Genomic DNA, 25,644 nt, shown 5'->3' with positions numbered 1-25,644 from the left:
GAACTACAACTCAAGAATCACTGAGCTCCTATACCTGGCCTGGAGATCAAAACCTGAGCCCACACACTGTAGAAACCTGTGAGTTAGCCAGATGGCACTTTTTTTCAGTCTTATTACACACCCAGAAGGGCAAGAAAAGCATTTAAAAATGGGACAGGGGTATGCCTGAGAGGTTAAAACAATTCCCTAAAGCTCAAGGAGTCTCACGGCACATGTAAGGTCCTCATGTTCAGAAGTACTAAATATGCCAGAAACCTTACCAAAATTCATCTCAGAATAACACGCATTCCATTACCATTCCTTGGGCAGGCCAAATGTGCTTTACAGGAATGCCTCATTTCATCTTCACAAGCCTTTGAGGAAAATCCTGCAATCACCCCCATTATATATATGGGGGTACTGAGGCTTGGAAAGAGCTTTCTCAAGGAGACAAAGCCTTATAAGTCATGAAATCAAATTCAAACCATGTTCTTCACACCATGTTACACTGTTTCCCAATATTGCTCATATGATCCTTAGCCCCAAGGGATACAAGAAAAAATGAAGGAGACTGCCACCAGAGCACCATTAAAGTAGGAAATAATCAACAGTGCAGTCCAAAAAAGGATGAAAAACAGACACAGAGCTACACAAAACACAGCAGTGTGTGGTCACTTCGTATAAGGACAAAGGGCCACAGGTGCTTCCAGAGGCTCTGTGGACATCGTTGTCACAGAGCTCACTGCAGTAAGTAATTTCATGTGCTGGCCCTAAGCCATTGTCCATGCGGTCTGTTTACAAAGGCAGGGGATTTTGTAATGTTTTTCTTTTCAGTAAAGATTTCAAAGGGCTACATCTGAAATATTCTTATTTCCTAAGGAGGTAAGCTTCTGTTCAGTAGACTTTCCCTCATATATGTAACTGCCCCCTTTCAGATCAATAGGACATTACAGTGTTTCTGTTTATGTACTAGACAAACTAAAAATGTGTGCCGTCAGCAGAGACTATGGGACCAGGGGTGTGAAGGAGTGAATATAGCCCTGGTTATGACATCAACGATGGGACAGAAGAGCCCATTTTCCTCCTGTCCTTGTTTCTGTATTCTCACTTCTAAAAAGAGGAGTTGGTTTCCAGCTCCAGCATTGTGTGGCACTCTACTACAATGCGATATGTATTTAAGTTAAGTTGCCTTCGGGGAGGAAAATGAACTAAAACTGAACCTAAGAGATGCAAAACAATATTGAATCCTGCAATATCTTAATCTTGAAGAACTTTCAGATCTGTGCTGTGGACTCCAGGGCTGCAATGAGTTAGAGCGGGCAGGTCATGGGAAGATACTGACAAGGCCAGAAACTTCTGCAGTGAACTTGAACCTTGAGGTTCTGCAAAGCTATGTGTAACTCCTGAGACCTTGCACCCAAAGCTTCCTTTATGTTAAAAGGCCTGGGCACTGAGGCTAAACCATGCCTCCTTTGTGGGTTTGCAAAAATGCACCAATTTTTCCACTAACAAGTGTTAAATAGATTAAAATCATGCAGAAAGACAGCAAGGAAATTTTTTTTTTTTTTTAAGTTTAAAAACAGTTTATCAAATTGCTCTATCAGAAGATAGCTTAATGTGTAGATTTAAGTAGCCTGGTAAGAAATGAAGATAGCATATTTTTAAGCCACCCAGCTATGTTATTAAAATATAGTTGTTGTATTCTTAAAAAAAAAAAAAAAAAAAACTCAATTGTTAGCTCAGTCAGCATTTCTATTCATTTTCCTTTAAGGGAAATTTATTTCCCTGTATCATAAAGGGTCTATCTGTTTGCATCATTGAAAACCTGCTGGGTACTACAGGTAGGCAATCTTTTGGATAGATAAGAGGCCATTCAAAGGGCCCAGGAATTTGAAAGAGCACTGGGGAGTCCAGAGGCCCTGCAGGGTTTCTTTACAAATACTGGCGAATTCAAATGCAGGGTGGGACCTAATAACAAGAGGTACAACTATGCCACTTGGGAAACCTTCTGCTGTGCAGGGGGCTGTGTGTAAGCTTGTACATACACGCTTGAAAGGCCCGAGGGGATGATCTTCCCTGCAGGCCACTAACTGATAATGAGCAGATCCTCCTAACATGCCTTTCTGACCTCATACGTACAGGGGACAATTGGAAAAAATTAAGATATGTCAATCTATACACACACACACACACACACATTGGAATCTGGGGAGAAATAGAGATCGGCTGGCTACATTCTATTTGGAGTGACTGGCATTCTGCCAGAGAAGACATCTTTACAAAGCATGGGGGGGGTGGGAAGTGGCAGAGCAGAATGTGAACTTACAATGTAGCAGGGCTCACAGTAAGCTTTCTTCTCTACTGCATAGAAGGGCTGTCCCCGGAGCTTGTTGTTGCAGATGATGCAGGTAAAACAGTCCACGTGGAAGACCTGATCCATGGCAGTGCATCCTGTCCCTTCCCCAACGACATTCTCCCCACAGCGAGCACAGCGGCCTGAAAGACAAAAGGGATTGACTCCTAAGAACACACCAAGGAACGCTTTCAGTCCTCCTAGGACGGAAGCCAAGGTGGAGGAGACAGCCGACTCATAATGGCAACAGCAGAAGCAAGACTGACACCACCACCACCGCCGTCCCAGGAGCAAGATTACCGGAATAGCCACCCCGGGCCCGAGTACGGCTGCCATGATGGGGACTTTCCATGAGGCATTTGAGGAGTTGACCCTCACAGCTCAAGGACCTACAGAACGGGACAGAGTAGAACTCAGGTCTCCTGAGGTCGAGGCCAGGGCTGTGCCTCTAATCTCCCACCAAGTGTAAGAGGAACATGACTCAGCAAGGGAGCCGTGGAAGGCACGTCCAGGAAAGTCTTTCTGCTTGGAGAGTCTACGTGTCCAGTTAGACTGTGAGGGAACTGGGTAAAAAGTCAAACTCCAACTCCTCTCAGAAAAGCCCAGGTTGTAAAATCTCTGCATCCAGCCCTCAGTGATAGATCAAAAGGGAGTCCCTTTTATTTCCCGACAGTTCCGACTGCTAGAAAGTTCTGTCTCATATTGAGCCAGACTGCTTCCTCAAGCTAACTGCTACCCAGTTCTTCCAGTTCTGTCTTCTAGGGCCTCGTGAAACACGTCTCATCTCTTACACCTGACATCCTTTAAGTTATTACAATTTACACAGTATTGCCTTCAAGTCTGGTCCTAGTTTGAACATCCCTGAAACCTGCAACAGTTCCACCGACTTTAGGGTTTCGAGTCCCGATGGTCCTGGTTGTCACCGTCCAGCCCAGTGTTCTGTAAACTTTCAGCATTCTTAAACTCATTTATGAGGCATCTGGACCACATATGGACATCCGATTTGGGTTTCAAAAAATTCATTGTTTTAAATAGGAACAAGAAAACAACTGAAGACAAATATTTATGTCAGGTGAGGCATTGCGCTGGCTGCAGTCTGTATCTCTATCTGGTTCTGTCATGGGAATCTTGAGCCAGAGGTCAGATCTACATCCAGTTTTCCTTCTTATTCTTTATTTCCATAAGTAGAAAGCCTTAACAAATAATTACAGGTCACTGGAAATGTCAACAAGAATCTGGGGGCTTTAACACATAAGTTGTAGCAAACCTAGTGCTTCCCCCATGCCAGGCATTTTCAAGGTGCTTTTAGACATGTTAACTCATTTCATATTTACAGCCACCTATGTCACAGGTCTGCTATTGTCCGTATTTTACAGATGAGGAAACTGAGTCACAAAAATGGTTAATGAAACTCAAAATTAAGTAGTCTAGCTTCAGTGTCCATGGTTTTAAGCACTATGCTGTCTGGCCTCTGCTTCATTCTGTGCATCGGGATTGAACACAGAGCTGACATTATGGGGAGATTTCTCACTGGAGACTGCTTTCAGCACTCCATCACGTTGGATTGACAATCATTTCACACCTACAAAGAGGAGGGCTAAATGTTTCAACTTGGGAGAAAAGAGGCAAACATATTTCTGATCCTCTCTGGTTGCACTGGCACTGGAAAATATTTCTATATGCTGTGTTGCAGGACTTGAACGTATTTTTAAAATATAACCCAAACTACAGATCATTTTCCCCCTAAGGAATAAGAAATATCAGTACTGGAAAAAGAGTTAAACTCTTGGAAACTGAGCTGCCTCCACTGTAGGTGATATTCTAAAGTTCTGATATCATATTCTTGATATTTGATAAAAACTTTTGTAATAAACTTTGTGGCTTGTTTTACAAACTTCTTCCCAAGAGTTAACTTGTACCTGTTTTTTTTTTTTTTTTTAAGATTTTATTTATTTATTTGACAGAGAGCACAAGCAGGGGGAGTGGCAGGCAGAGGCAGAGGGAGAAGCAGGCTCCCCACAAAGCAGGGGGGAGCCCGATGTGGGACTCGATCCCAGGACCCTGGAATCATGACCTTAGCCAAAAGCAGTCACTTAACCAACTGAGCCACCCAGGCGCCTAACTTGTACCTGTTTTTATCATGAGATGTATAACTTTAGAAAGGTGCCTTTGAAATTGTGGACTTTAATTGCCTTTAGTAACAAAATTAGGTTATTGCATATGGCACTTGTTTTGCGATTATTCAGGAAAAAAAACCAAAACCAACAGCTTAACTGGTTTACTAAAAAGTTCACTGTGCTATGTTTGAACTTGATGCTACACTCCTCCAAGTTTCATGTCACTATTTGTCACTTTATCACAGAAAACACCCTGCAATTATAGGCAAATGGATCACCAATTCATAAGGTCTTATTTTTTTAAAGAGTCATCATCATACTCAGTATTCAAACTTTTCTTTTACAACTGTTTGTGCACACTTGTCACATTTGTCTTAGAATTTACAGATTCACTTCCAATATTCATATTGGAATCCTCTTTCACCAAAATTTACATTTTTTTAAAATTTTTTTTAAAAGACTTTATTTATTTATCTGACAGAGAGGGACACAGCGAGAGAGGGAACTCAAGCAGAGGGAGTGGGAGAGGGAGAAGCAGGCTTCCCACTGAGCAGGGAGCCCGATGTGGGGCTCGATCCCAGGACCCCGGGATCATGACCTGAGCTGAAGGCAGACGTTTAACGACTGAGCCACCCAGGCGCCCCTCAAGTCAGTGTTTTACTTGGTAAACATGTCTGAGACCATGCATCCCTGGCTGCTAAGCACCAGGGCGGACAGGGCTAGAAAGGTAACAGCTTTATTTTGAGCAGGGGGCAAAGACAAGGCAGCACTTTACAGCTACATTGTAACTAGATCCTGCATCCAAAATTTACATTTTTAATATTAATCCAAAGTGGTATTTATGGTATTATCTTTATTACTATTTTTCCTGCTGTCACTGAATCATATTGCAATCACTGATCTGTTTTGGTGAACTAAAGGATAATGCAATACAATAGTAATAAGGAAAAATACAGGTTTAGGAGCAGCAGAAAAAATACTAATGACATGAAAATACTCTGAGCTGAATGGCACTGTTGGTGAACATTGGTCAAACAACACCAATCAACAGAGGTTTGTGACATATGTGCAAATTTTAAGAATGTGATGGACATTAAGGAGGGCACGTGATGTGATGAGCACTGGGTGTTATACTGAACTGATGAATCACTGAACATTATATGTACTATACCTTGGCTAATTGAATTTAAATAAAAAAAGAATGTGATGATTATTAAGAGCATATTGGATTCCTGGGGCGCCTGGGTGGCTCAGTTGTTTAAGCATCTGACTCTTGGTTTCAGGTCAGGTCACGATCTCATGAGTCATGAGATCAAGACCTGTGTTGGTCTCTGTGCTGAGCGGGGAGTCCCCTCAAAGATTCTCTCCTCTGACCCTCCCCCTGCTTTCTCTCTAAGATAAATAAATAAATCTTTTAAAAAAAGAGCATACTGGATCCCTGTGAAAACTCTCATTTTACATTTCAAATCTGTTAAATTCAGGTCAACAGAATTATTTTTATTTATTACTCTTTCCCATTCTAGACCTTAAACTGGGCTCCTTGAGAGTCCACCAGGGACTACTAGTGATGTGTGGACCACACCTTGGGGGAAAAAAATTCTGGCTAAATGTTACAGTCTACTGGTCATGGTGGTCTATAAGACAGCTGGAGGTAGCAAATCTGACCCAGACCATGGCTGGCCCGAAGTAGAGTCTCTGGAAGCCAAGATCTTGAGTCTACATAGTTTATGGCGAGTTTGCTAGCTATCCCTGAGGATATGGGAGAGAATTCCAGTCACTGACTAGAGAGAAAGATAAGGGCAGAAAAGACAAGTTTTTAAATTTTCATTCTGTTCAACAAACGTTCCCCAGGTATCTACTCTTTGCCAGTACTATATTCTGCTTCTGTGTGATATACAGAAATGGATTAGATGATGTCAGTGCCTTTTACAATCATTATAAGACTCTATACAGTCTACAATCACATGGGGAAAGGTGTCAAGTGCCACAGGGGAAGGTGCTATGGAGATGTGGGAGGGAAATCACGTGTGAGAGGGGCTCAGAAAGGTCTTGTGGAGAAAGGCATTTGAGCCCAACTCAAGGATGGAACTGGGACAGGTGGAGATGGGAAAGAGAAAAACATTCTGGTTTTTTCAAAGGGAATGAGTGGCTGGGCTTGACTAGATCCCAAACCTCTGCAGTAACTTGGTTCTGGCACAACAAGGACTTGTCTTCTCAGCTATGAAAGCAGATGGGCTGTATTCATAAGGAACAATCTTCTCCTTTATAATTTGGAGAACATTCTTCCAGAGTGGGTCAGGCTAATATGCTGGACCCAGACATGACCAGCTCTGCTGCCTCCCGTATTTTTCCTATTCTTGGGAGAAATCGGGGACACAGGCTCGAGGGCAGTCAGTCTGGCACCTTTAAAATCACAAGCACAGAAAAAGAGCGAAGAACAAAAAATAAAAATAGCCCTACACATCAGCAGGACAGAAAAGGTGCCCGAATGTTCCCTTTTCACATTAACGAAATTTACAAACTATGCCTTTTAGGGAAGCATTCACAATGGAAAGTAAGTTACTCAAGCATAGTACATCCTTGCCCCTAGAGGGGCTTACACCACACTTCATTAAAAGCAGACCACAGTCTTAATGCCCATCTTTTGGACAAGTATCTCAGCACTTTCAAATGAGAAAAACCAGGGGAATGGTACCAGACTTGAAGGCATCAGAGCATGAAGGAAACAGAGCTGATTAGGGGCCGGTGGGAAGCTCAAGTTCAGACCCAGGCCTGGAATGAGGAGCTTGCTGGCAAAGCTTAGCACAGTGATTTTAAAAAATCCAATGACAAAGGATCAGACAGTCTGAGGAGAATTTTGATAGTGAATTAAGATGCCTGAATTTAAAAAAAAAGAACTTATTTCTAAAGCTTGCTTATATATTATTGCTTGCTATGTACACTGATCCATATTTTCTCTGGAACCAGTTATGGGTTCTTCTCACCCCTTTCCCCATGGACCCTGTCCCAACTGTAGCAACCTCTTGAGTGAGCCTCTCTGAAAGGCTTCTTTCCACCACATGCCTACTACCCAAATCGAGATCCATTATCTTTCATGGGCCATTGCAATGGCTTCCTGATTGCTCCAGTATCTGATTTACTTCCTCTTATAAATGGAAAAACTCTATGGAAGTCTTAGTCCTGAGCTACATCTGGAAGGTTATGCAGAATTGGAACAAGTCATTCCTAGGAAGGGCATGAGTGGAGGGTGATATTACAGGCAAATAACAGGTAGAGCAAGGGACGTAGAGTAGTAGGAAATGTGTTTTCATATTTATTGCTTCCCGTTTTCTCTTTTGGTAATGTGAATATATTTCCTTTATAATGTGAAAATAGAATTTTTTAATTAAAAAGTTTTTTATGTATATGAACCTTGCACCATTAGTATAATAGGCCACAGGCCCTCTTTAGCAAACACTGCTTGTTTCTGAGGTAGGATCAAAAATGTCCATAGCCATTTTAAAAGTTGGTGATACTCCCAAACTCGCGCATTAATCAGCATCAAAAGTAAAATAGAATATGTATGCGTATGCAGACATCAAGCCAGGTCACATTTGTCTTCATGTCTTCCTTGCTATCTGACTTATAATAGAAATTTTAGGCACAAGCAAAAGTCATATTCTATTTTTAAATATCACAATGAATTGAAACCCTATATGCCGATTGTATGATGGATCAGCTTTCTCATTATGCACCATCTGCAAAATATTCTGAACAGAGTCCTGTTTGAAAAGTTTAATCAATAAGGTTATATCAGGGTAATGAAATCATGGCAAAGTATTCCTAGAAGCAAAGATTGCTCCAATTTATCCTACATATGGCCCCTGGAATTATCTTCCGAAAGCAGAGCCTCCATTAAGCTGATTCAGAAATTACCTTCCACTGAAGGTACAAGTTTGCATTCTTTTTATGACAGGTGCATATGACATTCACTGAAGGTTCTGGAATGATGGCATTTCCTAATCACCAAAGCTTTTATTTTATAGAATCCTGTATCATTAATGCATGTAATAAAAGACACCCTGTTTTTTAAACTACTTAAGTCCTAGGGCAGTGATTTTCTTTTTTTTTTTTTTTTTAAGATTTTATTTATTTATTTGACAGAGAGAGACACAGCGAGAGAGGGAACACAGCAGGGGGAGTGGGAGAGGGAGAAGCAGGCTTCCCACGGAGCAGGGAGCCTGATGCGGGGCTCGATCCCAGGACCCTGGGATCAGGGCCGGAGTCGAAGGCAGACGCTTAACGACTGAGCCACCCAGGTGCCCCTAGGACATGATTTTCAACCTTACCAATATAATGGATAATCTGGGGAACGTAAAAACCCAACACTGATTTCTGGGTTCCAGCTCCAGAGATTCGGATTTCATTGGTCCGAGGTGCGATGTTCTCGAACTGGAATTTTAAAAGCTCTCTTGGTGATTCTCATGTTCAGCCAAGTTGAGCCACTGTTCCAAGGAACCCCTATTTCTGTACTGCTCATTAGGATAACAGCTGACAAGCATTGCCCAAATAGGTTTGTTTTATCCGCATTTAAAACAGTTCAGGGACAGACTGGTAACAGTAAGTTGGCGGGAAAAAAAAAAAATTCTACTTTTCACCAACGAGTTATCACCCTAATGCTGCATCTTTAAGTCTTAGTGTGAAGAGTTTTCAATGGCTTTCTACTCATTGACAACATACAAGAACAGAATCAGCTAAATTTTCTCAAATTTCGCCAGCACTGCATAAGAAGCTCACTTATATTAATTAGAAGCACTCCTACAGCAGCCTTCTTTTGTGTTGTAAATGAATGGATCATATAGCACTGCCATGTGGCCTTCAACAATACAGAATCTAACGAGAATGTCAATGATGGCCATGTGAGGTGTGATAGTACGTATTACGTCGTACATCAAATTCAGTTTTTTCCTACTTTCTTGAACTCTGCCTTTAACTAACATGGCAATATTGAGTCTCCTACGGCAAATGCTATTTAGCTGTGAATAATGGAATCCTTATCATATCTTAGAAGCTGGACTGTAGGACGCACCCAGTTTTGTCGCCCTGCTCATGTATACACAATGATACTATAGTAGTTCATTATGGTATTGTTGCGGTGGTCCTTGCTGAGATGCTTGCAGATTCCGTGGGGACTTGGGTGGGAGGGACGAGGCAGCACAAGGCAGTGCCCCGCCTCTCTCTTCGCTGCACACACATGCTTGTGCTCTCTTGCACGTGCATGTTGCACAGACACGGCAGGCAAAGGGGTGACAGCTGCTAAAGCACGATGACCAGTGGCAGACGGAGGAAGTCTTCAGAGAAATTAAAAGTAAGAAATTAAGTTAGAGTAACAAAACAAAACAAAACAAAAAAACACCCCAAACTGTCAGAGAGAACAGTATAGGAGTGGGTGGATAAAGGCCCGGGCCACAAACCTGATAAGATGGAGGGAAGGCTGAATCCTACTGATGAAAGGAAGTCATTATGAAGCCTAGCCATGAGGTGATTCATTTATAGATACATATTTGCTTAGGCTGGACCTTCAGGGAAGGAGGTGGATTGGAGGGGGAGTCCCATGCGGGGTTGCAAAAGCAAGCATGTTCCACTGACTTAATTACACTGCATTGTGAAGAAACACAGAAAATTACTGTGTTTTTTTTCTCTATGCCAAGCACTGCCCTAAGCACTCCACATACATTCTTTCATAGTGCTATAATGCTTATCTATTTTTATTTGATAGGTAAGATGTCTGAGGTTAAGTCACTTGGCCAAGGTATTGGGGGCAGAAGAGCCCAGGCTCCTAACCAAGGCTGAGGATGTCAGAGTTATGATTGAATAATAAACTGTACGCACAGAAAAACACATCCTGATTAAGAAGATGGGCTTTAGAAGTCTGACCTGGTTCCAATCTCAGCCCTACCTCCTTCTGCCTCTGAGATCTTTACACCCAGGGAAAGAAGAGCCAATAGATAGCATTGCTTCTCTGACCCCCAAATCTCGGGAGCTCTCAGTAAACATCAGAATCTGCAACAGGTAGGGAGATCAGTATAGGTCGGGGGGGGGGGGGGGTCCTTCAGAGAAGATTTTAAAGTATTGAAACTCAAACTCTGCCTTCCTACTAGGAAAGCTTTTTTAAAACAAAACAAAACAAAACACTGATAGCCATGCTTCGCTTCCAGAGATTCTGACTTATCTGGTCTGGGAGGGGGCCCTGACATAACAATGCTCACGTGCAGTGGGTTCGAGAACCATTGCTCTAAAAGGAACTACATGTTTATGTGCTCCACAATACAGTCTGTCCTAGAGAATTCTTACAAAGCAATGACGGTTAGGAACCAAAGCCCTGGCCCTACAGAGCTACCTCCTAGTAAGCTGCACTTAGTTGCATTGACAAAGGCAGTGAATTGGATACCACCCACCCTGGTCCCAACCTCTGCCAAACTAAGTAACATATACATGCACAGTGTATGTCAGGACAATCGCTTTCTGGCAACTTCCATTCTAAGGTAAAGCAGCTCAAATAAAAGCAAAAATCAGATAACAACAAAAGCAAAACAAAAAACAACACTGCTTTGCAGTTTTGAATGTAATACATGGCACCTGTTAACGAGTTATATATAAAGGTGTAAAGGAAATCAGCTAGAACTGCAAGTCTTGCCTTTGTTACTCACTAGCTATGGGAACCTGGACAAATTTCCTAAATTTCCAGAGCCCGAGGCACGTGTTTTCAAAATAAGCAATAAGTAGACCCCTCCTCAAGGATCAGGTGGTCTCAGCTGGGTCATCTGTCCAGCCATTCTGTCAGCCCCTCAACAAATACACTTAGGAATTTTCTATTCTGTGCTAAGTACTGCACACAGAGGTAATCTTTTCTCAGCCTTTGTAAAAAGGGGACAGTGATGACTGCCTTCACTGCTTGGCCACGAAATTCCACAGTAACCACAAAGGAGCTTGTGCAGGCCCTGATTCTTACTCTGTCCAGCTATAGGAGGTATAGCTCAATTTCAAATGGAGAGATCACTGCAACCAAAAGCAGGGAGATACACATCCTGGACCCACCTGTAAACAGGACAGTCGATATGGGGATAATAGAGACAGTTTCTTTCATCTGTGAGGCAGTTATGGAAGATTTATATTCATCAAACCGTCCCTTAGAGAATTTAGTGCTCAAAATTCAACCCCAATCCTGCAGGAACTTGTGGGCCCCAGAGGGAAGATAATAGTCAATATTTATTCAGCAGTTAGTATTTGCCAAGCATCATTTTAAGTATTTATTTTTATTTTTTAAAGATTTTATTTATTTATTTGACAGAGAGACACAGCGAGAGAGGGACCACAAGAAGGGGGAGTGGGAGAGGGAGAAGCAGGCTTCCCGCTGAGCAGGGAGCCCGATGCGGGGCTCGATCCCAGGACCCCGGGATCATGACCTGAGCCGAAGGCAGATGCTTAACGACTGAGCCACCCAGGTGCCCCCGTTTTAAGTATTTAAATATATTATCTCAGGTAATTCTTCCACTGACCTGCTGGTGTAGGTCCAATCATCATCTCCATCATAGCAGCAGAAATGGTAGCCTAAGGATGGTAAGTCACTTGCCCGCGGCCACGGAGTTAAATACCGAAGCTGGACCAGGGACCCAGCAGTCTGGCTTTGCAGCCCCATTCACCTGTCCTCTAAGCTGGCTTAGTGCTGTAGAACTCCAAAATTCCTACAAACATCCCGCCTGGCAGGAAGCTTGCATAAACCTCACAACATCCCTGACAGGAATATCAGCGTCTGTTTTGACTAAAGCCAAGATTTCTCTTCAATTTAATTTTTACACACGGACACTTTCATACTCCCCCTCTGAATTCTTAATATATTTTCCTATAGTTAAAATTCACTTTGTGATTGATTTGTTAACAGAAAAAAAGAATCAATATTTACTAGTACAGTTACAACTGCTATGGCACTGATTATTTTTGATTTATGATTGGAATCTGCTCTGTGGTATCTCTCATGGGAATTTATATTTCCCTCAAGCTCCATCCCAAGCTGAAAATACTTTAATTTGTTTAGTTTCTGTGGCGGGTAATCTCCAAATGTACTGTGGTTATTTAAGAGCAAACCTAACCCTGAGGTAACCCGAGAGGGTGTTTCTAAAACTATAGTATTTCAATGCCCAACAATAGCCATGAGCATCTTACAATGTTACCAAGCACTCCTTATATTTATATAGTACTTTATAATATTAAATGTGCCTTCTCAATGATGCTACCACAAAGAGCAAAATGAAAGTTATGATTAACATTACTTTTAAATTTCTGATATATCAAGATCCAGAGTAATCCTAAAGGTTCACATAAAACTTCACCTCTTTCATGTGTTTTGAACCTTACCTCACAATAATTAAATGCTAGATAAGGCAATTATCTAGCAGATGAGTTAACTTAGGAATCATCTTGTGTGTGACTTGACAGGTAGAAAGCAGAGCTGGAATTTAGGCTTGGTTCCTCTGGCCCCAAGTCTAGCGGTCAAAGACTTAAATACTTAAATACTTAAAACGGGGGCGCCTGGGTGGCTCATTCGTTAAGCATCTGCCTTCGGCTCAGGTCATGATCCCAGGGTCAAAGACCTGGACCACAGTACCTGCACACACGGTGCTGAACCCAGAGGTGGGGGATGTTCTCATCTGACACTACACCCCAGCTTTGGTTTTTCTACTCAGTGCTGAAATGACCCTAATACACTATTAAGAGGATTTAAAAGTCTAAGAACGAAAGAACATGTGGAAAATTTAGAAAACATCTGGTCCAACCTCATTTACAGATGCAAAAACAAAGGCTCAGGGAGAGGCTGTGCCTTGACAGAAGAGATGAGACCTGGATGCAGTCCTGCAGGCCCTCGGCAGAGTGGTCTTCTAGCTCCCCGGTGTGCCCTCTCAAATATTAGTTTCTGCCCACTAGTAGGCGCTGTTGCCTGAGCATGAGGAATTCCTCCCTCCCCATATGGGGAAATTTTATTGTTAAAAGGGAGTACAGGGTAGTCCACAAGGATGACTCCTGCATGATTCCAGAACAAGGTTAAACTGCATGACCATCTGAAACAGCAGAACCAATCCATTTCTGTCTGAAACACACTGACATGTTCTGGAGTTTTCCACCTGCGTGTTCTGAAAATCAAAGGAATGGCAGCAAGATGTGTGTTAGTGGGTTTTGCAGCCATACCCTGGGGCCAAAACAGGCCAGGCTCTGCTCCCTGTTTGACCATACCTGGTCTGAACTGATTCGTTTTTGTACACTGGAGTTACATACAATATTCACTTGACAAAAGGCTTCTGTTTTGTTACTAGCTTTTAAAGGATAAAAAAATACTCGAGGGGGACAGGTAGTAGATCTGTTCTAATCCTGACTCTACCACATACATAACCTGTGACTTTGGGCAAGTTACCTCATCCACCTGAGCCAGTCCTACGTCCCTCGACGGTGATCCCAGCCCGTGGTGGCTTAAAGTGTTACAGGGAGGAATTTACATAATAAATTATAAGCGACAACAAAATGTAAGGAATTCCTCTAGATGTGTCACCATAAAATAAATTTTTGTTCTGAATGTTGATATAAATCACATGCACAATAGAGCACAATGTACTTCTCTATATGGGCTTTCACCCGGAGTTCATAGTCTAAGGAATTCCTGAGCAAATCCACAAGATAGAATGCAGTCCTAGATATAAGTGGATAGATAGATTTGGAGGATCTAAGCTCCTTGGAAATGCTGGTAGTGCCGCTCCTCTTCTCAGTGGAGTGGGCAGATGGATGCCACGGCTACTTGACACATGATGTTACATCAGAGCTCAGAGGGAGACCCAGGCACCGAGTCGTAGACCTGCGGCCATCTCCATGTCTGCCCTTGCGTGTCTGGAAAATTCTCGTTGCTAAACTGCAGTCTGCATCGATTCCGTCTCTGGCACTTGCATAGTAACACTGAGCTCTCTGAGAGCTAGCGTGACGTCTTGGGAACAGTTATTAATACACGTATGCATGCACACAATATGTGGAAATATGCAAGATTGAAAGCAATTACTGTATTACTTTTAGGTAATACTTCCCACCGGGACTATGCTTCTGAAAAAAATCCCCCTCACTCTCAAGAAGCTTGAACAGTCGTCTGCTATCAACAGAATGTTTGGGATGAAAATGGTGTCAATTTTAAGGGAACACACTTCTCAATTTTCTTTGTTAACATCTGAATAAAACATGAGAAGGTTCCCACTTTTCCCCTCTCCCCTTTCATTCAGAGAATAAGTTCCTTCACAATCTTGCTTTGTGTGAGAGAGGAAATAAATAGCCACCCTTCTTTGCCACCTCCAGATTAGCAGAATCACTGGGTTTTAAAAGTAGAGAAGTTTAAATTTTGTTCTAATAAACTCCACTGGCTAGCATCATTTCTGAGGTGTGGCACAACATTTTATAATAAGAACACGGCCAGAAACTGCATTTCTCCCTTGTGGGAGCGTATAGCCCTGTGAGATCAGGGAGAGAACAGCAGAAGAAAGCCTCAGAAAGTGCTACAGGAAGGACTTGGTTGGGAATGAAGGAACACTTTCAGGATCATAGCAGATTTTGGAAAAATGAAACATTTCCTTAAGAAGCCATGTACCTGGAAAGGGCAGATCCTCCCTGTCTCCTCTGATACGATGTATAAATACGATCAGTGTTTCTCTAAGGACCTTCCCAGGCTTCAAGTTTTCATTCTCAGATAAATTAGAGAAAGTCTGCCTGAGGGTAAGGGGAACCTGCTCCATGGTGATATCTGGACAGCCAAGACTCAAGACTCCAAAATCGTTGAAACACTATAAAAGTTATTAAATAAAAGAAACAAGAAATGGAGCAATAGACATGTTCTATTTATGTCAGCAGAGTCTTTCCAGGCGAATCCTCTTGCACTAACGTAGTTTCCATTTTTAGATTATCATATTCGGTAAACACATTTAATTTTTATAGGATGACTCATGCCCAAGTGCCTAATAACTAGTGAGATAACACAAGGGTTCTTCCTTACTAAGGCTTATAGGAAGAGCTCTCTAAATCCACAGAAACTGCCTAAAAACAGATAAGCTCAGTAATGGGTTCTTGCATCAGCTCCTGCTAAGTGCTTTTATTTGTAGTTCTGTCTTGGGCGAGAGATACTACACAGGGGGAGTGCAAAGTTGAAGGTCTTTAGCAAAAACCTGGACTATAAACACAGCTTGGCATTATCAGCATTCTGTTCAGTTCAAAGAAGAGATAGTTACAACAAATACAGCTTGCTTTATTTCTGAAACAAAACTGTACACATATTTGTGGCCATACTACTAATTAACCTGTAGATTGTTCCTTTCATCTATTCAGTGTGTTTTTTCTCCCCCCTGTTACAACATGTTGGGGTTATTTTTTCCCATCTGGAATATACTCAGACTATTCTCTTGTAGGCACTAGGGAGGAGAAGGGTGCACACGATGAAGGACAAGAGAGACTGACTGGTACAGGAAGATTAAAGGAGCCATATATGTACACACAGCAAGGCTGGAGGATGACTAAGGAGTGCCATGATGATGGTCTATAAATATTTGAAAGGTGTAAACACCAAGGAATAATTTAGCTTGCTGCAGGTGGTACAAATGGGAGCGGTGGTGTATCTTAAAGAAAAGGAAAGATTGCTATGAAATAAAAAAAAAAAAAAAAAATGAAACACTGAAGATGTTATCCATGGGGCACAGCAAACTTGGAACAGAAGGGTGGATGAAAAAGCAATGGTATTAGTGGAGACACGTGCGTAAGGGTGGGCTTGACCAAGTGTAGCTGGCTGACCTCAGAGAGGTCATTGAGCCTCCCTGGGCCTCAGGGGCCTCAGATCCCTCTTTTGTCAATTAGAGTGAGAACGAGAATCAGAGCTTTTAAAAATGTGTTCCAAAGAACCTTAAGGATCCGGAGGATTCAGCTACATTGAACCTTGAGAATAGGGACAAGGCTGGAGGGGACTGGTGACTGGCTAGAGCCCCTTATCACTTTCATCTGTATACCATCCACTTCCTCAGAATAAATTTTCAGAAATTTACTGACAAGGACATTTGCCTAAGAAACTTACTTTCTCAATGAAGTTTTATTATTTTTTTTTAATTAAAAATTTTTTTTTTTGAGAGAGAGAGCATGTCCACACATGAGTGGGGGAGGAGGGGAAGAGTGAGAGGGAGAGAAAGAGTCTCAAGGAGACTCCCCATTGAGCTCGGAGCCCAATGGGGCTCGATATCACCACCTTGAGATCATGACCTGAGCTGAAATCAAGAGTTGAATGCATAATGGACTGAGCCACCCAGGAAGCCCCCTTAATGAACTTCTAAAGAGGTATAATTAGAGATTGGTTTTAGACCCATTCCTGTTCACAAGACTCTTGACAAGTCAGCAGAGGCATCGAGATTATGCTTTCAGAAAATGTTTCATTGAGGGGCGCCTGGGTGGCTCAGTTGGTTAAGCAACTGCCTTCGGCTCAGGTCATGATCCTGGAGTCCTGGGATCGAGTCCCGCATCGGGCTCCCTGCTCGGCGAGGAGCCTGCTTCTCCCTCTGACCCTCCCCCCTCTCATGTACTCTCTCTCATTCTCACTCTCTCAAATAAATAAATAAATCTTAAAAAAAAAAAAAAATGTTTCATTGAGTAACTACTGTGGGCTGACATGGCAGATACAGCAGGAAGACAGATACGCTCTTGTGGAACTCACATTCCAAATGCACTTTTAAAGTAGGGTAGCCAAAAATTAATAAGTGCACAGACGAATAACTCATGTAATTCCCTGTAAGACTGCATATAATCAATTAAATACTTATTAAGCAGCTAACTGCCAATCCTAAAGCCTCCTGATACCTGATATAGAGGGTAAATGTTCAAATTAAACTGGTATTGAGGACTTACTACGTGTTAGTAACTTCATCTCAAACTCAGGATCCTCAATTTCCACCCCAGGGGTCCCTCAGTTTTATGTCTTTGTGCACAACCAACCAAAACCACTACAAGCACAGCCTGACTCCTGGTCCAACCTGCTACCAGTGTCAGCTGTATTTGATCCCAAGTCTAGTCATACCACTTGAAATTGTTATTGTAATTATACTATTAACTATTATGTAGGTTAACAAAAAAGAGTGAAAATGTTTTAATTTTTTAAAAATAACATTGAAGTAGAATGCTTTGGGAAAGTTCCATAAAGACAATTTGCTTAGGAAAAAAAAAAAAGATAAATTGTTCAATCAGGTATGGATAAGCAACCTTAATTATTAAAAAAAAAAAAAAAGCTTAAACATTCAAAGAATTTTGCATTCACTTTATTTCACAAGTGTCTTTAAGTTCTTACTCTCCTTTAAAGGAACCCAAACTGGAAATTGTTAGAGGACTCATTATGACATTATGCACTAGGACTCATGCAAGATGAAAGGCCAACAGCCGTCACTCAAATATGCCTTCGCAGTGTTTTTTTAAATGGTGAAATACGTTTTTTGTTGTTTATTTATTAAAATAAACTTTATTGAGGTAGACTTTTCACGCAGTAAATGAACCCATTTTAATTGTGAATTTTAATAAATTTACTAGGCCCTTATAACTACTGCCATGATCAAATTCTAGAACATTCCCATTACCACAAAAAGCTCCCTTGTGTCCCATTAGGGTAAATCCTTTCCCCTAGCCTCAGAAAACCACTGATTATTTCCTGTCACTATAGATTAAATTTGCCTTTTCTAGGATTTCATAAAAATGGAATTATATAGTACATATTCTTTTTTGGGGGGAGGGAGAGGGGTTTGGCTTCTTTCACTCAGCATAATGTTTGTGAGACTTTCTCATGTTGCTGTACTTACTAGTAGGTCAGTTCCTTATTACTGATGGGTAACATATGGCTGCAAAACTGTAGCACAATTTGTTCTTTCATCTATTGATAAATATTTGAGTTGTTTCCAGTTTTTGGCCATTGCAAATAAAGCTGCTATAAATTTCTATATGCAAGTCTTTCTATAGAAAAAAAAAATTTTCATTTTCCTTGGGTCAACATATGGGCTGACAAAGGCTGATCATATGGTAAATATGTGTTTAACTTTTTGAGATAATACCAGACTGTGGTTGTATCATTTTACATCCTCACCAGCAATGTCAGAGAATTCCAGTTGCTCCATCTTCTAGTTAACACTTGGTAATGTCATTCTTCTGAATCTTAGCCCTTCTAATCAATGTGTAGAGGTACCTCACAGGGTTTAAATTTACAATTCTCTGATGACTACAGATTTAGAGCATTTTTCATTTGCTTATTGGTTATCTCTATTTTATTTAGAAAAGTGTCTGTTCAAATGTTTTGCCTAGTTTTTAATTGAACTGTTTGTCTTCTTTTTCTAGGAGTTCTTTCTATATTCCAGACACAAGTCCTTTATCAGATACATATATTCTGTGCTTATTTTCTCCCAGTATAGGTCTTGTAATCTCATTTTTTAAATGACATCTTTTGAGAAGCAGAAGTTAATTTTTTTTTCTTTCCTGGCTTAACTTTTTTTTTATCTTCTCTAGAAAATGTTTGCCTACCCCAATGTCATAAAGATCTTCTATGTTTTCTCGTAAAATTTTTGTATTTTAGCTTTTACATTTAGGTCTGTGAATGAAAATATGTGCAAGACCTTTACAGTGAGAACCTGAAAATATTGCTGAGAGAAATTACAGAAGATATAAGTAACAGGACAGATATACCATGTTCATGAACTGGAAGACAACACTGTTGAGTTGTCATTTCTTCCCTATTTGATTTATTAGATGTAAATCTTACCAAATTTTATTGCCACACATTGACAAACTGATTATAAAATTTGTATGGAAATGCAAAGAATGCAGAATAGTTCAAACACTTTTGAAAAAGGAGAACAAATTTGGATGACTTATATTACCTGGTATCAAGGTTTGCTCTAAAGCTACAGTAATTAAAACAGGGGGGAAATATAAAGATATTAAAATTAAATTATGTAATTTTCATCTCTTGCTTCCTCCCTTCTTTCCTCCTTCCCTCTCTCAATTGGATTGCCCAATTCAAAGTGCATTTTGATTAGCTCAGTGGACCTAAATGCATTGAAGAAGGTTCTATTGTATTTATCCATAAAAATTTGCCCTAAGATTTCAAAGTTTTAGTTTAAATAACATGTTCTGCAAAATACCATGCTTATTTCATGCATTTCTTCTAGGAAAATATTAAAAACTATTATTTTGATTTTTTTCTGATAGTGCATATTTATAAAACATACTAATGGCTTATTTATTTTCTCTTTCAGAAGGGAGTTCATATATATCTAATGAAGTAAATTAATGTTTTGCCTCAAATGTGTTTATTTGCTAAAACCAATAATTGTGCTTGGTCATGGAAACTAAGAAGTGGCAGAAGATCTGCAGAGAGAATTTTCATCTTTGTCAAGAGATCAGAATTAGTATCTGATTTTTGATGTTAAACAAAGAAAAACACTTTTTTTTTTTCCTGGTGGGGTAAGGATGATAATCATTTTGCAACTTACAAAAATCAGATTTAAAAGTGTTTCATTATGATGAAGTTATCTCCCATGGATCACCACAGAAAGATATGAATTTTACAACCTGCTAAGCACATCAAATAAGTTTAACCATATGATCACAGTCTGAAGACAAAAGGCTTGTAAATGGTCCTTACCCTATGAATTCAGGCTTATTTTTCATTTCTTACCATTTATCGTACTTGAAATATTTAATGTAAGTTATGAGGTCTTAAAGGATAAAGCACTCCTTATAAAGAAATGTTCTTCAGTAATAAGTGAGTGCAATTTTTCTAACTCTGTGGAATAAAATATTCATAATGGATTAATGTAAAAGGATAGAGACACAATTAATGTAATTTCTCTTTATGAAGACTGGTGTCAGATATCAGGCTTGGTATGCTCTAACAAACTATGAATGTAGCAAAGTATAAAACATAGTCTTTTTTTTCTTGCAGATCTAAAATGCAAGAGTGTATTCTGAAGTCCAGAGATAGACCCATTTACTCACTGTTATTATCATGAGCAAATTAAAGTTCAGAGCCCATTAGGCAACACAGTCCCTACTGCAAAAGCAATATTTAGTAAACTACAGCAACAGAGTAATCGGCTTGATGGTGACTGTGTTAATGCTCACATTAGCTCTCATAATGACAACCTGGAGGAAATTGCCTTATAGAGTCTGTTAGTACATGTGGGGTATATTTGGTCTCTGGGTTGACATGGATACCACCACTGATGATTTCTGTGGACATTCAGCCTGAGAAGCAAAAGACAAATTTGTTATGCCTCTTTTTTTTTTTTTAAAGATTTTTTTTTTTTTTTTTATTTGAGAGAGAGAATGAGACAGAGAGAGAGAGCACGAGATGGGGGAGGGTCAGAGGGAGAAGCAGACTCCCTGCCGAGCAGGGAGCCCGATGTGGGACTCGATCCCGGGACTCCAGGATCATGACCTGAGCCGAAGGCAGTCGCTTAACCAACTGAGCCACCCAGGCGCCCCATGTTATGCCTCTTTTGTATCAACAAACTCAAGCCAAATGACGGCCACTGAATGACAGTCATTGATCATTTACTTTCTGGAAATGTTAGACACAGAAGACCCAAGAAACAATTTTCAGAGATTGCTATAAAATGGTATTGTTGTCAGTCAAACTGTGTTAGAAAGCATTTAAGGGATTACTCTGAATACAGGTGTTTAGCAGAAGATAAAGGTAGGATAACCACAACTCAAAGGCCTATTGCAAATTCTGGTCTTTACTAGGTTCATAGACAATACTGTTAAATCCATATAGACCTGGTTTATCAAAGATATTTGTGACCCTGAAGTAACTAACTCCCATCTGTAGTTACAAGCCCATTCTCCCAGATGGGAACCAACTTTGAAGAACTTCTAGATTTATCTTCTCACCCTTTTCTCAGTGTCCCCAGAATTCTATCTCTTAAAGAATTATGCACTGACACACCATTTGCAATTTACAGCCCTTCATTATAGGACCATAAGTGGGATTCCTATACAACTCCTAAGAACCAGCACAAATCCTTCAACCTTATAGGGAATGAGTAAGTTTCCTTCATGACTTCTGTTTCTCTAGTGCTCCATGTTTTCCAACCTCTACATCTTTGTTGAAGTTATTCCTACCTTCCTGATGGTCTGCATCCCATTATCACCAGTCGCAACCATACATTATTATCCAACACCTGTGTCAAATACTGTTTTCTCCTAGAAGCCAGGTGAGAAATCGCTCCTTTCCTTTTTGCTTCCCTCCCCACCCCGTTCTTTCCCTCTTTCTAATGAATATTGCAACGTTTCCCCTTCTGCCAACTACATGTTTAAAACTTTGGCCCATTTTTCTGCTTGGTAGTTCATGAAGCCTTTCTCTGTATCTCCAAAGTATATGTAATATCTCCCTTCTTCAAATTACTGTAGAGATTTTGACTCTTTTCAGGCAATCATATTAATTCATTTTACGCTCCAGGCATTGTACACTTGCCTCATCTCCCCTACAAGATCTTGAAGAACCATTTCAGTGAGAACTACACACATTTGTTTATATATTCCATGTGGATCTCAATCAAAGCCTGATTATCAGAAAGACTTCAAGTAAGTATATGCAATGGCAAGCCACTATTTTTAAAAAATTTTTTTAAAACTCAGGCCAGCAAGTCTTTGCAAGAAAGGTGTTTGGTACCTAGGCCAGCTAATGTTCTTATAGTAAGAGTTAAAAGGTGTATCACTAATTGGTTTATAGGAATTATGTCTTGCCCATGTCAAATGAAGGAATGAAATGAATGTAATTTTCACAACAGAAGTCAAATATACATAGCACCAGGGATCCAATTAAATGTTCATAATTAAAAATTATGGGACAACAGAAGCTTGACGTAACAACTAAGAAGCTATTTATATTTAATAATTATATTTTATATATTTAATAATTATATATATAATTATATTTAATAATATAATAATATTATATTATTAAAAAGCAGCCCTCATTCTATCTAGTGACTATGTTTAGAAATGGGGATCTCTTGGACCTATATTAAGTACCACCACAAAAAAGCTTTGAATTCACTACTAGGTGGAATAAAATTGTCCAGATAGTTTAAGTCATACTACTTCATTGAAAAAAAGAACAATTAGGAGCAAGGTTTCTGAAGTCATTCTCTGTCTTTAAAACCTGGCTCTATCAATTTACCTGTTGGGTGTCATTGGGCAAGTTACCTAACCTAGCTGGGCATAAGTTTCTTCATCTGCAAAACATGGATATAATGGTACCTACTTAATTAGAGCTGCTGTGGGAATTACCCAAGTCAATGCATAAAAGGAGTCTTAGATAGCACCTGGGCACATATAATAAATACTACCTTTATTGTTGCTGTTATTACCAAAGAGTCTATAGATTCCCTATGTGACTGATCCTTAAAATTTGGAAACAACACTGCTGAGGACTTGTTTGCTATAAAATTTTATTTTCTTATAGTAACTGTTCAGGACATGGACACAATTGCATTCCAAGACTCTGCTGAAATAAAACCATACAAGTATCAAAAATAATAATGGCAAAAAGTAGGAGAGAGGGGAAGGAGAAGAGAGAGAATGTAAGTGGAAGAGGGAGGTTACAATAGACAAGATATTCCAATTTTTGTCTGGAATTAAAAAACAAAAAGAAAACAAATGAGAACAAGTTGATTAAATGGAACAGGCCACACCTTAGAATAAGGTGGGTTGGACCTGGTAAAGAGGTAAGATGAAGGCTGAACCATAGATCACTCAAGCAGCACAGATTTTTCTCAGCTAAGGGTTTCCTAGACACTCCGACTACAATTTCCGTCTGAATCACAGGGTTGGAAAAGGTACACTAGGACTTCCTTAGTCCCATACCTAGAGGGCACTGCCACATTTCCTGAGGCTACTAAACATTTTGAAGGTTTGTGATGAGTATATTCAACAAAAAAACCATAGCTAAATTCAGTAAAGAATCACTATTGTGCTGCAGTGGTATCTGAGTCCAGAACCACCTGGGTTCAGAACATTGCTTCCCCCATCTCATAGCTGACAACAAGTGGGAAGGAGGCATATGGCATCAGTAATTTCTCAGTTCTCTTCCAAAAGAGTGAAAAGGGGTGATCAACGGGGAGGAGTTCTGAAATGTATCCACAGGAAATTAATCTGGGGTGTTTACCTGTCTACCAGGATTGGCAGACCCATAGGTACAGTAGGAATGGCTCTTTGGTAAAATATTGGCTTGTAGAATCTATGGGCTAGAAGAGATGATTTCAACCAATCTCTCTGGATTCCAGAATCCAGGGCCCCTGATGCTCAATCTAGGGATCTCACCACTACCCCGCTCAAAACATCCTTTACTTGTTCTTCCATACATTCTTATTTTGCTAGTTTTATTTCTTTTTTTAAAAGTATTTTATGATTATAAAAATAACACATGTTCATTATATATAACTTGAAAATTAAGGAAAATGATGTAGAAAATTAGAATCATATAATCTAATTACCGAGAAATAGTCTTTACATTTTAAAATATGTGTTCTCTTAGGACAAATACCATGTGATTTCATTCATATGTGTAATTTAAAAAACAAAACAGATGAACATAGGGGAAGGGAAGGTAAAATAAAATAAGATAAAAACAGAGAGAGGCAAACTATAAGAGACTCTCAACTCTAGGAAACAAACCGAGGGTTGCTGGAGGGGAGGTTGGTGGGGGGATGGGGTAACTGGGTGATGGGCATTAAGGAGGGCACTTGATGGAATGAGCACTGGGTGTTATTTGCAACTGATGAATCACTACATTCTACCCCTGAAACTAATAATACACTATATATTAACTAAATTGAATTTAAATAGAAATTTTAAAAACAATGTGTTCTCTTAAAGACTTTCTATACATATTTTTAACTGATCATACCAAGTACACAAGTTTTATCTATTTTCCCCCAAAGAGGAGCATTTTCTTAAATATGTTAAATTCTTCAAATATAGTATTTTAATAATATCCTATCATTTGGGGTCTTAAGTCCCCATTTTTGGTCATCTAGACTTTCTATTTGTCATTATAAATTTTTTCTCAGTGAACATTTTTGCAAATAAATGTTTGTTCAAATTTCTATTCTCTTAGGATATAGATAGGTGTATCTTTTTATAAGTATATCTTTCTGTCCATATATCTATCTGGATTGAGAGATATGAAACATTTAAAGTTCTTGAGAAATATTGCCAAATAACTTTCCAGAACAGTTGGGCAAATTTCTACTCCCACCAGCTGCAAATGAGAGTAGTTTCTTTTCCTAAATCTTTGCTAATTTCATAGATGAAAAACTACTTCGGTTATTTTAATTTCCATTTTATACCAGTGAAAATGACATTTCTTTAAGTTAATTATCCACTTGTGTTTACTCCTTTAAGAATTGTTCCCATCCTTTGTCTTTCCCTACTGAGATTTCTGCAACTACATGAACATTTTCATATCATATTTATTGCAAATATAATTCCCATTTATTTGCTTCTTAATTTTATCTCTGACCTTTACATGCACTTTTAAATTTTGTTGTCAAAGCTATTGATAATTTATTTTGTGATTGTTCCTTATTGCTTTTTAGGTATAAAGCATACCTAAAAAGCATAAAGAAAATCCTTTCTCAATACTGAATCAAACCAATATTTATATTTCACCTTGGTTTTTAAATTAAAAAAAAATTTTGAAGTATACTACACGCACAATATGGGGCTTAAACCCATGATCCAAAGAATAAGAGTCGCATGCTCTACCAACCAGGCCAGCCAGCTGCCCCTCACCTTAGATTTGTTTTTTTAGGTTGTTTTTAGTTATTAAACATGAAAGTTTTAACCCACCTGGATTGGGTAGACAATGCAAATTAAGGTGTTTTTTTTTTTTCCCCTGAAAGCACAACTCCTTTGATAAGTCATTACTCTTATTTTTAAAATAGTTTAAACTTTTGGGGTGCCTGGCTGGCTTGATCAGTGGATCCTCGGGCTCTTGATCTTGGGGTTGTGAATTTGAGCCCCGTGTTGGGTGTAAAGATTATTTAAACATAAAAAACCTTAAAGAATAATAAATAAATAAATAAATAAATAAATAAATAAATAAATAAATAAATA

General features: G+C 39.7%; 1 protein-coding gene and 1 non-coding gene across 3 annotated transcripts in view; both read right to left on the bottom strand.

The window, feature by feature from the left end:
- The window catches only part of LPP (LIM domain containing preferred translocation partner in lipoma), a 667,656-nt gene that overhangs the window by 118,990 nt on the left and 523,022 nt on the right, over nt 1-25,644 (bottom strand). For both annotated transcript variants that reach the window (XM_034999808.1, XM_034999809.1), the window contains exon 9: nt 2,306-2,475. In XM_034999808.1, the coding sequence (XP_034855699.1) occupies nt 2,306-2,475 (170 nt within the window). The remainder of the gene's footprint in view (nt 1-2,305; nt 2,476-25,644) is intronic.
- LOC118007190 lies at nt 5,120-5,250 on the bottom strand. Its single transcript, XR_004678318.1, has one exon. It is a non-coding gene; the product is annotated as a small nucleolar RNA SNORA63 (small nucleolar RNA).

Source organism: Mirounga leonina, unplaced genomic scaffold, assembly GCF_011800145.1.
Source record: "Mirounga leonina isolate KUSES-001 unplaced genomic scaffold, KU_Mleo_1.0 Mir_115, whole genome shotgun sequence".
Taxonomy (NCBI): Eukaryota; Metazoa; Chordata; class Mammalia; order Carnivora; family Phocidae; genus Mirounga; species Mirounga leonina.
This window is presented reverse-complemented; position numbering and strand designations above follow the sequence as displayed.